The sequence below is a fragment of the Ahaetulla prasina genome, chromosome 1 (assembly GCF_028640845.1).
Source record: "Ahaetulla prasina isolate Xishuangbanna chromosome 1, ASM2864084v1, whole genome shotgun sequence".
In the NCBI taxonomy this organism is placed as follows: domain Eukaryota; kingdom Metazoa; phylum Chordata; class Lepidosauria; order Squamata; family Colubridae; genus Ahaetulla; species Ahaetulla prasina.
Window position 1 is genome coordinate 295,606,968 of NC_080539.1, and position 13,543 is coordinate 295,620,510.

The 13,543-nt window shown below is 38.8% G+C and overlaps 2 protein-coding genes across 7 annotated transcripts in view; one reads left to right on the top strand and one right to left on the bottom strand.

Annotated features, from left to right (window-relative positions):
- DGKZ (diacylglycerol kinase zeta) overlaps positions 1 to 13,543 on the top strand; it is a 139,946-nt gene that overhangs the window by 53,423 nt on the left and 72,980 nt on the right. The window contains exon 4 of one of the 6 annotated variants that reach the window (XM_058161757.1): positions 6,556 to 6,930. The exons of the other annotated variants lie outside the window; for them this stretch is intronic. The gene's annotated coding sequence lies outside the window, so the exon portion shown is untranslated. The remainder of the gene's footprint in view (positions 1 to 6,555; positions 6,931 to 13,543) is intronic. 6 annotated transcript variants of the gene reach the window in all.
- On the bottom strand, positions 3,603 to 5,449 carry LOC131188495 (uncharacterized). The gene is made up of 2 exons (XM_058163801.1): positions 4,297 to 5,449; positions 3,603 to 3,677 (listed from the first exon to the last, which is right to left on the bottom strand). Exons 1-2 carry the CDS (start codon positions 5,254 to 5,256, stop codon positions 3,603 to 3,605), a joined length of 1,035 nt encoding a protein of 344 aa, XP_058019784.1. The 5' UTR covers positions 5,257 to 5,449.

Here is a 13,543-nt window from a genome sequence, read left to right on the forward strand (position 1 = left end):
TAACCAGTGTGCATTGTATTTTGTAGGTAAAATCATATTCATTTGGATATGCCATCGTGCAATCAAGCCAAAGAATGGATGCAGATTAGACATGATGTGGATATATTGCTTTAGATAGCTTTCAGTTTGTGTCAAATATGCAGGGTATATTTCTCAAAACTTGCTTGGCTCATAAAAACAGTAAATCTTGCTGTTTTAAAATCCAATGCTAAAATCTGTACTGGGAAAAAAAGATTTGTGGTGAAGATATCTACTGCCAATGTTAAACATTCATTTTTTAAGCATGATGACGGAAAAAGAATTAGTATCTCAGCTTCTGGCAGCCTCGAAGGAAACCAGTGCTTTAGATCTGTTCCAATCTGCTTTCCAAACAAGATTCAGGATGGAAACAGCTCCGTGTTTATGCCAGGAAATGGGCACAGGGGAGTATTTCATCTGCATCTTGTTGCAATTTTTTTTTTAATGGTGTAAATCATAAATCCCCCTAGATCACCTTTTCTCTGATAACACAATTCTGTGCTTTCTGACAGTAGCAAGTCAATCGAGGCCCTGTTTTAATGGTCTTTGGATTATATGATGCTGCTTGTTTTAGTTCTGTGCCCTACCTTTTTATTGTATTACAAAGCTGCTAGGGAAAAGTTATAGGAAAGCTTGAGTTGCAATTTCATCGGCGTGTAGAACAGAAAATAAAATCAATGCTACAGAGCTCTAATGAGATGTTGAAATTTGCAGTCCCAATACATCTGGAGGATATCAGGTTGCGAAAGACTTAAGAGTTATCAACTCTTTCCACTTATGACTGTATGACTGTAACTTTGTTGCTGGCAATCCTTATGATTTATATTGATATATTGACCATCAATTGTGTTGTAAATGTTGTACCTTGATGAAGGTATCTTTTCTTTTATGTACACTGAGAGCATATGCACCAAGACAAATTCCTTGTGTGTCCAATCACACTTGGCCAATAAAAATTCTATTCTATTCTATTCTATTCTTACTTGGGCCTTGAGAAATAGTGTTGGGAGGTGTAATGCTCAATATTAAACACTAGAGGGAGAATGATCCTTTTCAGCTATAGGGATCTTTTTGAGAGGTTAGTTTTTAATGAAAAGTGATGTTGTTGTTATTGTCTTCAACAATATAGTGTTGAATATAGTAAGCAGTGTTTTTATCTCACCAATTTGGCTATGAGATATGAGAGAGAGAGAGAGAGAGAGACACCCAGAGAGAGATCATATGCATTGCATTACATAATTTCACTCCATTAATCATTGTTTCCTTTCAAGTATTCATAGCTAATCACACCTTTCTTTGTTCTTTCTTCATTTAATAGTGTCAGGTCATTGTCAGAATGATTCCTATGGGGGGAAATCCCTGCAGATGCCTCCCTGGGAAGAGAGGAGGATACTGCTGAATTCCTTTGTAGAGCACAGCACCTTCTATAGCATTTATTCATTAGCCTCTACGGTGACACTCAGCCTTGCTTGCTCTCAGGGGGAAGTTCGTTTAAAAAGGGAAGCCATTAATGAGAACTTGCCTGCTTCCCTCCTGGGAGCTCCCAGTTATTAGGGTCAATACAGTTAACCCAGTAGCACCTGCACTAGTGGCAGCTGTCAGCTAGTCAGGATTTTGCTGAAGCTAGAAAGACATTATATTCCAAGTTTGGTTTGAGGAAGGGGAAAAATATTTTCAAGCAATGGGAAAAGAGTCTATACGCTCCTTCTGTTGCTGGAGTATACTTCATCATCATATTGGAAGAAATGTCCATCTGGGTTCAGTTCCAAGTGGGGAGAAAGGCACTGGAAACATGGAAGCTGTTTGGAAAGATGGTTTAATGATGGACAGGACCGCATGGTTTGAGGTCCTGGGCAGTCGAGCACCAGGGTGTGTGTGTGTGTGTGAGAGAGAGAGAGATTTATACCCTTTCTTGGGCTTTGAATTTTAGCTTCCTGTTCCTGTGGCAAGCTATTGGCTACTGTAGGGGTCATAGCTAACCTTATAGGTTTTCTGACTCAGGCTTGGTTGAATTGTGCTGGGTGATGCAATGAAGTTAGGGGACTGGAGGCTAAAACATATGAAGAACGGTTGCAGGAACTGGGTATGTCTAGTTTAATGAAAAGAAGGACTAGGGGAGGCATGATAGCAGTGTTCCAATATCTCAGGGGTTGCCACAAAGAAGAGGGAGTCAAACGATTCTCCAAAGCACCTGAGGGTAGAACAAGAAGCAATGGGTGGAAACTAATCAAGGAGAGAAGCAACTTAGAACTAAGGAGAAATTTCCTGACAGTTAGAACAATTAATAAGCGGAACAACTTGCCTGCAGAAGTTGTGAATGCTCCAACACTGGAAATTTTTAAGAAGATGTTGGACAAACATTTGTCTGAAGTGGTGTAGGGTTTCCTGCCTGGGCAGGGGGTTGGACTAGAAGACCTCCAAGGTCCCTTCCAACTCTGTTGTTATTATTATTATTATTATTTTATTTACACAAAATGACAGTATACACAGCAAACAAGATAACTGCTGGATTTCGTATCACAGATCACTAGTCGAACACTTCCCAAGTGTTTAGGACTGCGTGATGTATCGGCGAATTATGCGAGCAGATCCCAGTAAGCTGGCCTTCTGCAGCTGACCAATGGTGATCTTGTCAGCGCCAATTGCTTTTAAGTGCTTGCCTAGGTCTTTAGGCACAGCTCCCAGTGTGCCGAGTACCACTGGAACCACCTGCACTGGTTTATGCCAGAGTCTCTGCAATTCAATTCTCAAATCTTGATATTTTCAAGTTGTTTCTCATCGATTCTGCTGTCACCAGGTATAGCAATGTCGACTATCCACACTTTTTTCTTTTCCACAATCGTGATATCCAGGGTATTGTGTCCCAAAACTTTATCAGTCTATTCAGAAATCCCACAGTAGTTTTGCATGCTCATTTTCAATCACTTTTTCAGGCTTATGATCTCACCAGTTCTTTGCTACAGGCAGATGGTAGTTGTGACACAAGTTCCAGTGGACCATCTGAGCGACTGTGTTGTGACGTTGTTTGTAGTCGGTCTGAGCTATTGTCTTACAACAGCTCAGTATGTGATCAATTATTATTATTATGACAGTATACACAGCAAACGAGATAACTATGCTAGATTTCAATTATTATTATTATTATTATTATTATTATTATTATTATTATTATTATTATTATTATTATCATCATCATCATCATCATTATTATTATTATTATTATTATTATTATTATTATTATTATTATTATTATTATTATTATTATTATTATTAGGCTTTGGGCTATTCCTATTATGGCTGAGGGCTAATCCTACCTTTTTTGGATCTTGGGTGAGGGTATTTGCTTATGAATAGACCTAGACCTCTGTCTCTTAAGTGCTGACATCTGCTGTGGGCTATTGAGGAGGGTGGGGGCTATTAAGTCTGCTTCCTGCCTAAAAAAACATGTTTCTTCATTTCTCATCCAGGGAAATATAATATTCTGCCTTTTTAATATTTCCTAGAATATTTCATTCTTCTAGGAGAGGGGCGGGTGCTAATTTCCTACAATCCTTCAGAGAATTTTTGCTTAGGTTTTTCTCCCCCTAAAATGCACATATTGTGATGTGGTCCTGTTTATTTGCTCGGCTCCTCTTCATTGTAGTACTGGCAGCATCATCCTGGACAGAAAATGAGTTTATTGAGGAAAAGCTGCCTTTGATGTGCAAGAGTGAAAAGCATTGTTCTAGCTTAATAGTTCAGAGACCAGCACATGATCTAGTTGTGCTGTTGAACCAAGCCAGGCTTGTCTTAGAAGGAAAAGTTTCTCACTTGCCTTAAATATATTTTATGGGGGTGACATTATATTGCTAAGGTGGAATGGACTTACTGTATTTTTCACTGTATAAGTCGCTTTGTTGTTAGTTGCGAAGTCGTGTCCAACCCATCGCGACCCCATGGACAACATTCCTCCAGGCCTTCCTGTCCTCTACCATCCTCTGGAGTCCATTTAAACTCATGCCCACTGCTTCAGTGACTCCATCCAGCCACCTCATTCTCTGTTATCCCCTTCTTCTTTTGCCCTCAATCTTTCCCAGCATTAGGCTCTTCTCCAGTGAGTCCTTCTTTCTCATTAGGTGGCCAAAGTATTTGAGTTTCATCTTCAGGATCTGGCCTTCTAAAGAGCAGTCAGGGTTGATCTCCTCTAGGACTGACTTGTTTGTTCGCCTTGCAGTCCAAGGGACTTGCAGGAGTCTTCTCCAGCACCAGTTCAAAGGCCTCAATTCTTCGGCGCTCAGCCTTTCTTATGGTCCAACCTTCACAGCCATACATTGCAACTGGGAAAACCATAGCTTTGACTATATGTACTTTGGTTGGCAGGGTGATGTCTCTGCTTTTTAGTACGCTGTCTAGATTTGCCATAGCTTTCCTCCCCAGGAGCAAGCGACTTTTAATTTCTTGGCTGCAATCCCCATCTGCGGTAATCTTGGAGCCCAGGAAAATAAAATCTGTCACTACCTCCATTTCTTCACCATTTATCTGCCAGGAATTGAAAGGGACGGATGCCATGATTTTAGTTTTCTTAATGTTGAGTTTCAAGCCAACTTTTGCACTCTCTTCCTTCACCCGCATCAAGAGACTCTTTAGTTCCTCTTCGCTTTCTGCCATTAGAGTGGTATCATCTGCATATCTGAGGTTGTTAATATTTCTTCCGGCAATCTTAATTCCAATTTTTGATTCATCTAGCCCCGCCTTTCTCATGATGTGTTCTGCATACAAGTTAAATAGGCAGAGTGATAGTATACAGCCTTGTCGGACTCCTTTCCCAATTTTGAACCAATCAGTGGTTCCGTGTCCAGTTCTCACTGTGGCTTCTTGACCCGCATACAGATTTCTCAAGAGACAAATAAGATGGTCTGGTACTCCCATCTCTTTAAGAACTTGCCACAATTTGTTGTGATCCACACAATCAAAGGCTTTAGCATAGTCAATGAAGCAGAAGTAGATGTTTTTCTGGAACTCCCTAGCTTTCTCCATGATCCAGCGTATGATCCAGCGTATAAGTCGCACTTCTCCCCCAAAAAAGTGGGTAAAAATTTTGGTACGTCTTTGAATGAATTCAGGCCTGCTTTTGGCTACCCGAACTGTCTGCGTGTTGCATTTTTGCCCTCCTCGGCCCCCAGAAGTACTCCGCAGACCAAAAATGGATGCGATTTTGGTGAAAATGGGATATGCGGAGGGTTCAGGAGGCCAAAACATTGGCCTGTTTTTTATCTGCAAAGTGCTTCTGGGGGGCGGGGAGGGCAAAAATGGGATGTGTAGAGGCCAAAAAATTTTTTCTTGTTTTCCTCCGCTAAATCTAGGTGCGTCTTATAGTCCAGTGCGTCTTACAGTCCGAAAAATACGGTACTCAAGATAGCTGAAAACAATAAGTTGTAATCCAATACATCTGGACGGATCACTTTGAGCAAGAGTGAGCAAAACTGTTTTGTTTTCTGTTCAAAGCTATATGTAGTTTTATACAAACCAAATGAATTTGCAAGACTAGAATTACCACTTCATACATTTCTCAAATAAATGATTAAACTGATTAGTTGAACGAGTCTTCATCTGTTGACTAAAGTGGCATATGAATAACAATAGTGATTCAAAAGAAAGAAACTTCACGGTACTTGATTTTTAGAGAATGTATAAATGGGGCCCTATTCCTCCCCTGCTGTTGTGACCCAGGCCCAAGTAGTTATTACCAGACACAATCAGTCCTAAACAAACATGTTTTATTAGAACAGCTAAGAATTACTTCATTCTCAGCTTAGTCCAAATTAATTCCAAAACAAGTCCTTCAGAAAAAGTCCTTCCGCCTTATCAAAAACCTTCGTCTTCTTTGGCACCCTGCCAAAGGCTTTTCTTGGCAAAGCCCCACGAAGTTCAGAAACAAAAGACACCGAATAGAAACAGATGTAGCAACATTGCTTTCCTACAAGGAGCCCAAGAGCCGTTGCTGCTCTTTTAAGCCTTATGAGAGTGACTAATCATCTTCTGGCCTTACCCCGAGTCATCCTTTTTGCTTCAGCTGCTCTTGCCTTCTGGCAGCTGTTCACATGCGTGCACTAGAAACAGGCTCCTCCTGTTCCTCTACCTCTCTGCTATCCGCCTCTGGAGGCTCTGGAGTCCGTGCATTTCTCCTAGATGGCCCTGGCCCCATCTCTGCCTCCGATGCAGAGCCCTTGTCCGGGCCTTCCCCTGACTCCAGGACTGGCCCATTGTCCTCCCAAGCCTCCTCACTGTCTGACTCTGCTGCTAGCTCCGCAGACTGCTGGTGGACCACAACACCTACCCCAACAGAAGATGACTCTCGAGGTGTTTAAATATTTAACCATTGCAAGTTTTCCAAGTATTTATATTATAAAAACTTGTTCAAATACTCTTAGGGTTTATTTGCTTGTTAATCAGGCTGGGAGTCTTTAATTTAAGTGATGAAATCATTTAAATATATTGTATTTGATCTATACTTATGTTAACTGTTTGGAATTCTCTTTTTTTCTTGCTGCTTGTTAGGACCAAAGGAAATAGTAGACCATAACCTACTACTAGATAAAGTAGAAAAATGTGGGTTAGACAGCACCACCACCAGATGGATTCGTAACTGGCTGACCAACCGCACTCAACGTGTAGTCCTCAATGGAACTACATCCACATGGAGGGAAGTATGCAGTGGAGTACCCCAAGGCTCTGTTTTAGGCCCAGTACTCTTCAACATCTTCGTCAATGACTTGGACGAGGGGATAGATGGGGAACTCATCAAATTTGCAGATGACACCAAGCTGGCAGGAATAACCAACACTCCAGAAGATAGGTTCAAGATACAGAAGGATCTTGACAGACTTGAACATTGGGCGCTAACTAACAAAATGAAATTCAACAGTGAAAAAAGTAAGGTTCTACATTTAGGCCAAAAAAACAAAATGCACAGGTACCGTATATGTGGTACCTTGCTCAATAGTAGTACCTGTGAGAGGGATCTTGGAGTCCTAGTGGACAACCATTTAGATATGAGCCAGCAGTGTGCAGCAACTGCCAAAAAAGCCAATGCAGTTCTAGGCTGCATAAACAGGGATAGAATCAAGATCACGTGAAGTGTTATTACCACTTTATAATGCCTTGGTAAGGCCACACTTGGAATATTGCATTCAGTTTTGGTCGCCACGATGTAAAAAAGATGTTGAGACTCTAGAAAGAGTGCAGAGAAGAGCAACAAAGATGATTAGGGGACTGGAGGCTAGAATATATGAAGAACGGTTGCAGGAACTTGGTATGTCTAGTTTAATAAAAAGAAGGACTAGGGGAGACATGATAGCAGTGTTCCAATATCTCAGGGGTTGCCACAAAGAAGAGGGAGTCGGGCTGTTCTCCAAAGCACCTGAGGATAGAACAAGAAGCAATGGGTGGAAACTGATCAAGGAAAGAAGCAACTTAGAACTAAGGAGAAATTTCCTGACAGTTAGAACAATTAATAAGTGGAACGACTTGCCTGCAGAAATTGTGAATGCTCCAACACTGGAAATTTTTAAGAATATGTTGGATAACCATCTGTCTGAGATGGTGTAGGGTTTCCTGCCTGGGCAGGGGGTTGGACTAGAAGGCCTCCAAGGTCCCTTCCAACTCTGCTGTTGTTATTGTTATTGTTATATGGAACATTCAAAGGAGTTCATAACAACCAGGTTTCTTTATATTTGGACACTGAGCATCATCACTTGAACTTGGATGTGTTAAGTGTACATTATTAAAGTCTAATTTTAATAATGTTCAGAGAATTGAAGAATGGAATAAGAACCAGTCTTAACTCTCAAATCAGCATGCGTGGAATTGCTGTCTTAGATTTTTATTTGCTTATTTCCATTATCACTTGTAATGATTTCCAAAACAGAAAGTTTTCAATGGAACGGATAATATGTTGCACAGTGTAACTTGAATGCTTAAATGTGTCTTTGAACATATCCCAAATGTTTGGAATAAACTCAATTTGTAGGGCAGCTTTTAAAAACTAAAGAGATAGGATTAAAAAGAGACAGCCTGTGACTGGCTATGCCATATCCTGTATGCTAATAAAAATAGCACAGAACAATCCTCTCCATCTGCTACATATAATTAAAATATATTTGTTGAATGTGCGTGTTAAATCTTTTTAAAAAGTGATATTATATAAAAAGTACAATTCCTTTGAGCCAACCTTGTTTAAAGCTATTGTCTTGCACTTATTCATGCTCTAAAATAAGGCCAGTTCTTTCATGAAATTAGCAGTGTAGTTACTTGCATGTGGACTGTGGCAAAAACAACTGCAGCATCTTTGACTGTAGGAGATCAGATGCAAATGAATATATGACAGTTTTTCCTTTGCCTAAAAGAGTGTAGTTCTTGTATTCTATCAGTAGCTGGTTGTCCTGGGGGGTGGGACCCATGCATTTTTTGAGAATGACATCTTGGCCTTCATATCTGGGAAGTTGTTTCCAATTTGCATTTATTTAGGGAATCATTTCTTAAGTCCTATGGAATTTTTTTTCTTCTCCAACACATACAACTGATTTAAGAGATGAAAATGTAGTCAGTCTCTATCCAACCTATGAATGTTTTTTTAAGGAAAAGAACTAACTTTAAATTTACCTCCAGGCTAAATAAGGTTAAGGAGCAATTGAAGAATTAATGGATTTTTAAGGGAAAGTGTTCAGCTAAGAAAAAAAACCCTCAATCACTTATTTTAATATTTAATATTTATTATCTCCCAGGTTTGGTGCTATGCTGGGATACTTGCCTTCCAGAGCTGAATGAATACGCTCTATGGTAGCACCAAGTAAAAAGATGTCCACTATAACTGTTTTCTTTTCACAATGCTATAATCTGGGAATTCTTATTCTGTGGAACTGTTATTCTTCCCACCTTTTTCTCCTTCCTTTCCTTTCATTGCATAGACAATAGTAATCCTGGGAGGTAAATCCCGGGGAGAAGCTTTTCTTTTAGTGGAAAGAAATTGGAGGAGTAGGTATGTATGTCACCTTGAGCTTTTTGGAGAAAGATGGGATAAAAATATAACAAATACAGTTCTTTCTGAAAGGAAAGTGGGTTGATACCTCAACCTTCACAAATTATTTCTATTTTGTCCTTCTCTAATAGTGGGAGTATTTATTACAGGGCTAAATTGAAAATACAATGATATATGTATGCATGAACTGTGCTTCCTTAATTTGTGTTGGATTGGATATTAATAATAGCATGTTTGTAAAACCATAATAATTTTTTTAAGTCTAGCATATACATAGGAAGTCAGGAAATACTGAATTACTTTACTGCTGGAATATAATTATGGTTATTGCAATTAAACTATTGTGCAAACTGCGATGGGCACAGTCCCTATGATACTAATCAAGTCAGTATGCAAATAAATGTAATTGTGAATAATTACTGTAGATTTCATCTTTTTTTCTAAATTACATATGAATTAACTTAAAATCTGGGGCTAATTGAATAAAATATGATCTAATAAAAATGTTGACAATATACCTATTTTCCACTGGTTAATAAATTTATACATTTTTAAAGAAAAAATCAGTCCTTTTCAGTATGCATTATACTGATTTCTTGCTTCTGTTTGTTAACAAGGATTTAAGCATTAATTATTTCTCAGAAGTGTTAATTATAAACTCATGAATTAATTTTGTGGTAATGTATCAGTTCTTTCTTTAGGTGCATAGCTTAAGGTCCCAGAGTCACATGGAGCCTGGAGAAGTCTTGGGAAAGCCCCCAAGGACTCCTAAGTTCTTTACAGCAGGGGTCTCCAACCTTGGTCCCTTTAAGACTTGTGGACTTCAACTCCCAGCAAAGCTGGCTGAGGAACTCTGGGAGTTGAAGTCCACAAGTCTTAAAGGGACCAAGGTTGGAGACCCCTGCTTTACAGTAATTTGTAACATGACATAAGAAAATGATTAAATGCCACATATTAGAGCAATTCTACTAATTGTTTAATTATAATGAAATCAAATTAAATTATAGTTTTTGTCTTAATTCCTCCAAGTTTTGGAGTGTGCTCCTTTAAGTCCAGTGCTTAAAGGCCAAGTATGCCTCTTAATACTGAAAAGTTGCGTATTCTACTGCTTTAGGACTAAAGGCTATCTTATTTTATTGTGCTTTGCTTTATTTTTTTGCAAGTATTGGAGGGGGGGTTGTTTACAAGATCACCACCAGCAAACAGATAGCAACTCACTGAAGGTTCAGATAGTGATTTGCAATGTTTAGCAACAAAGTATTTTTAATTAAGGTATGTAGATTATACATTCGATAGATTGCAGTACAGAGTAAACATAATTTTTATATGAACTGGGAAACAAAAAAAAATTGTATGACTTGCTTTATTGCAATATTCGCTTTATTGCAATGATTTGGAATAGAACCAGCAATATTCTCCGAGGTATGCCTGTGTACTAAAAATGTTAACGGATATCATGGATTCAATTAGTGTTTTATGGGTTAAAATTTATGATGGCTGGGATGCACATTTTCTTCTCGATTGTCTTTGCTACAATTTATTTTAACCAGGAAAAAAAAAATTCTAGTATCACTTTTTGAATTTTATTAGACCTTTTAAAAAAAAAAAAAGCCCTGTTCTTTTATTCTACTCAGGAAACCTCTTTCTGAAATTTGCATGTTGATGAGTCAACCACAGATCTGTTTACCCAGCATAATCATCTTTCATTTGGGGAAAAGAGGATGGAGGCTCTGAAAAGGTCAAGTGAAAGCTTGCTTATGCCAGCTTTGGGAGTCACGTTGCTCACCAGGTCCACAACCTTTTCTTCTTTCCAGATGCTCAGGGAAATTTGCATGGAAACCGTCCATTTTATAGCTCTGTGGGTTGTTAGGGCTTGCTGTAGAGTTCTCAAGATGTTTTGAGCTGCAGTTCCCAGAATTCCCAGCTGGCACAGCCAACACATCATGAGAACACTGAGATGAAGAAAGATGAGATATAGTAATTTGCTTTCGCCTATCCCAGGGGTCTGCAAACTTGGCTCTTTTAAGACTTGTGGACTTCAACTCCCAGAGTTCCTCAGCCAGCTTTGCTGGCTGAGGATCTCTGGGAGTTGAAGTCCACAAGTCTTAAAAGAGCCAAGTTTGCAGACCCCTGGCTTATCCGATTCTTTTTTTTCCACCTCTGTGCGCCTCAAGACCCTAAACAAAAGTAGTATGAGTTACAGCTTAGAAAATTTAAGAAAATATATTTGTCTGATATATTTAAATGTATTTAAAAACATTCCAAAGCAGGTTATCTAATAATAAAAGACAGGCATTTCCTCTTCTCAGGCTTCCAGTCTAAAAAGACATGCCACAGATGGAAAAGGAGACAGAAAGAAAATGAAAATAACGTCCCATTTTTAATATATCTTTTTTTAAAAAATTTGAATTTATATCCTGTTCTTCTCCGAAGACTCAGGGCGGCTTACACTGTGTTAAGCAATAGTCTTCATCCATTTGTATATTATATACAAAGTCAACTTTATTGCCCCAAACAATCTGGGGTCCTCATTTTACCTACCTTATAATGGATAGAAGGCTGAGTCAACCTTGGGCCTGGTGGGACTTGAACTTGCAGTAATTGCAAGCAGCTGTGTTAATAACAGACAGACTTAGTCTGCTGAGCCACCAGAGGCCCTCTTTATTCCTGTTATTTCAATTGTGATTGAAGTAGGTTACACAGGGAAGCTTCATTGTCGCCAGTGAAAATGTCTGCAGCAAGTAGAGATAAACATTTTTCTAGCTGCGTTTTTTTTCTCACAAGACGACTGTCTCAGTGACAATAAGAAGTCTGCTCAGAATTCCAATATCTTCCATTTTATTTCCTTATCTCAGAATTTGAAAACGGAATCTGAAAAATGGCTTTGTCTGAATTGGGAATGAGTTAATTACACTACTCTAATTTTTTATGAACATCAGGAAAGGACCTGTATCCAACTTAACATTTCGCTTGATGTATTTTCTTTTCACTAAACTGATTCATGTGGATCATTTTAGATTTGCTATCTTAATTAAATCTTTCCCAATATTAACCTGCTGTATTACATTTAGAAGTCCCTTTTTTTTCTTGAAGTCTATCTAAGGCAGTGGTTCTCAACCTTTATAGTGCTGCGACCCCTTTAATACAATTCCCCACGATGTGGTGACCCCAACCATAAAATTACTTTCGTTTTGAATTTATCGCGCCTGAAGCCATATTGGCTAGCGATCTGAACTGCTTGCGATTGCCTTGAGGACGGAGGCATTAAAGCGGAGACTCCTCCCCTATTAAGTTTATCGCACCTGAAGCCAGATTAGGCTAGCGATTGGGAGTGATTGCAGCTGGCTTGAGAGGGAGACATCAGAGCAAAGATTTCTCTCTTTTTTAATTCGTGGCGTCTGAAGCCGAATTCGGCTAGCGATTTGAAGAGCCTGCAGCTGGCTTGTGGAGTCAACCATTGGAGCGCGATTCTTCGACTCGCAAGTATACTTCCCATATTTCCGATGGTCTTAGTCGACCCCTGGCAAATCGTCATTCGACCCCCAATGGGGTCCCGACCCACAGGTTGAGAACCGCTGATCTAAGGTGAGATGGATTGGCTACAAGGACAGGGCATTCTTACTGTGGTATTGCCATTTGAAAAACTCTACCAATGATACTAGCTGACAATATGTTTACTTACAAGAGTTTTAATTCTTATTTAATTTTGCCATGATGGCACTTAGGGTAGCTCTGTTGATATTATCAACAACTTTTATTGTTTTACTTTTTTTAAGCTCTAAGAATTGTTTATTGTTTTTTTAAGACCCATAGTGAACTGACCTGTAAAAGGCAGTATAACATGATTTAAATAAATTAATAGACCATTTCCATCTGCTGTTTCTCTGGGTTGTAGCATACTTCCTTTTTTAAACATAACTTTACTGAATTTTCAAAACTAATAAAAAAACAAAATAATGGAAAAAAGTAACATTACTTTAATTAACCAAGAGAGAAAGAAGAATTAAAGGTGTAACAGGAAAAGAAATATAAGAAAAAATATATAATATTTTTATATAGAATAGAGGAATTTAGAAATCTATAGAATATATCTTTTTTTACACTTCCTTTTTTTAATAAGCAAAAATATTATGTTCCTGAAACTGTGTTAGCTGGGATATGAAAGATTGTTTGCATCCTGCACTGGCAGCCTTCATTAAAGGATTTGAAAATGGCTTTTGGCTTTTTACTACCGTAGCACCATGTATCTTCATCTGGTATTGTTTATTCCTGTATAATGATAACTGCTCTAGAGCTGGATCCATCTCTCTTCTTAGGTTAATGATTCTCTTTACCAGGCTCACCAGTGGAACATGACCATGGTAATTGCTTGAATGGCTAACATTTTCTCCCTCTTGTATTTGGTAGAGCAGGAGGAGAATGAGAACTTACATGCTGTCCAGTCTGTGATAGGTTTAGCAGGTATTATTATCTAGCTAACTATCCTAGCTAACATTACATGGTGGCTTT

Coding starts and splice junctions, on each gene's coding strand:
- LOC131188495 (XM_058163801.1), bottom strand. CDS start 5,256: ATGTTTTGGCCTCCTGAACCCTCCGCATATCCCATTTTCACCAAAATC. Junction 3,678..4,296: donor AAGGTTGGACCATAAGAAAG/GCTGAGCGCCGA, acceptor TTTTCTGTCCAG/GATGATGCTGCCAGTACTAC.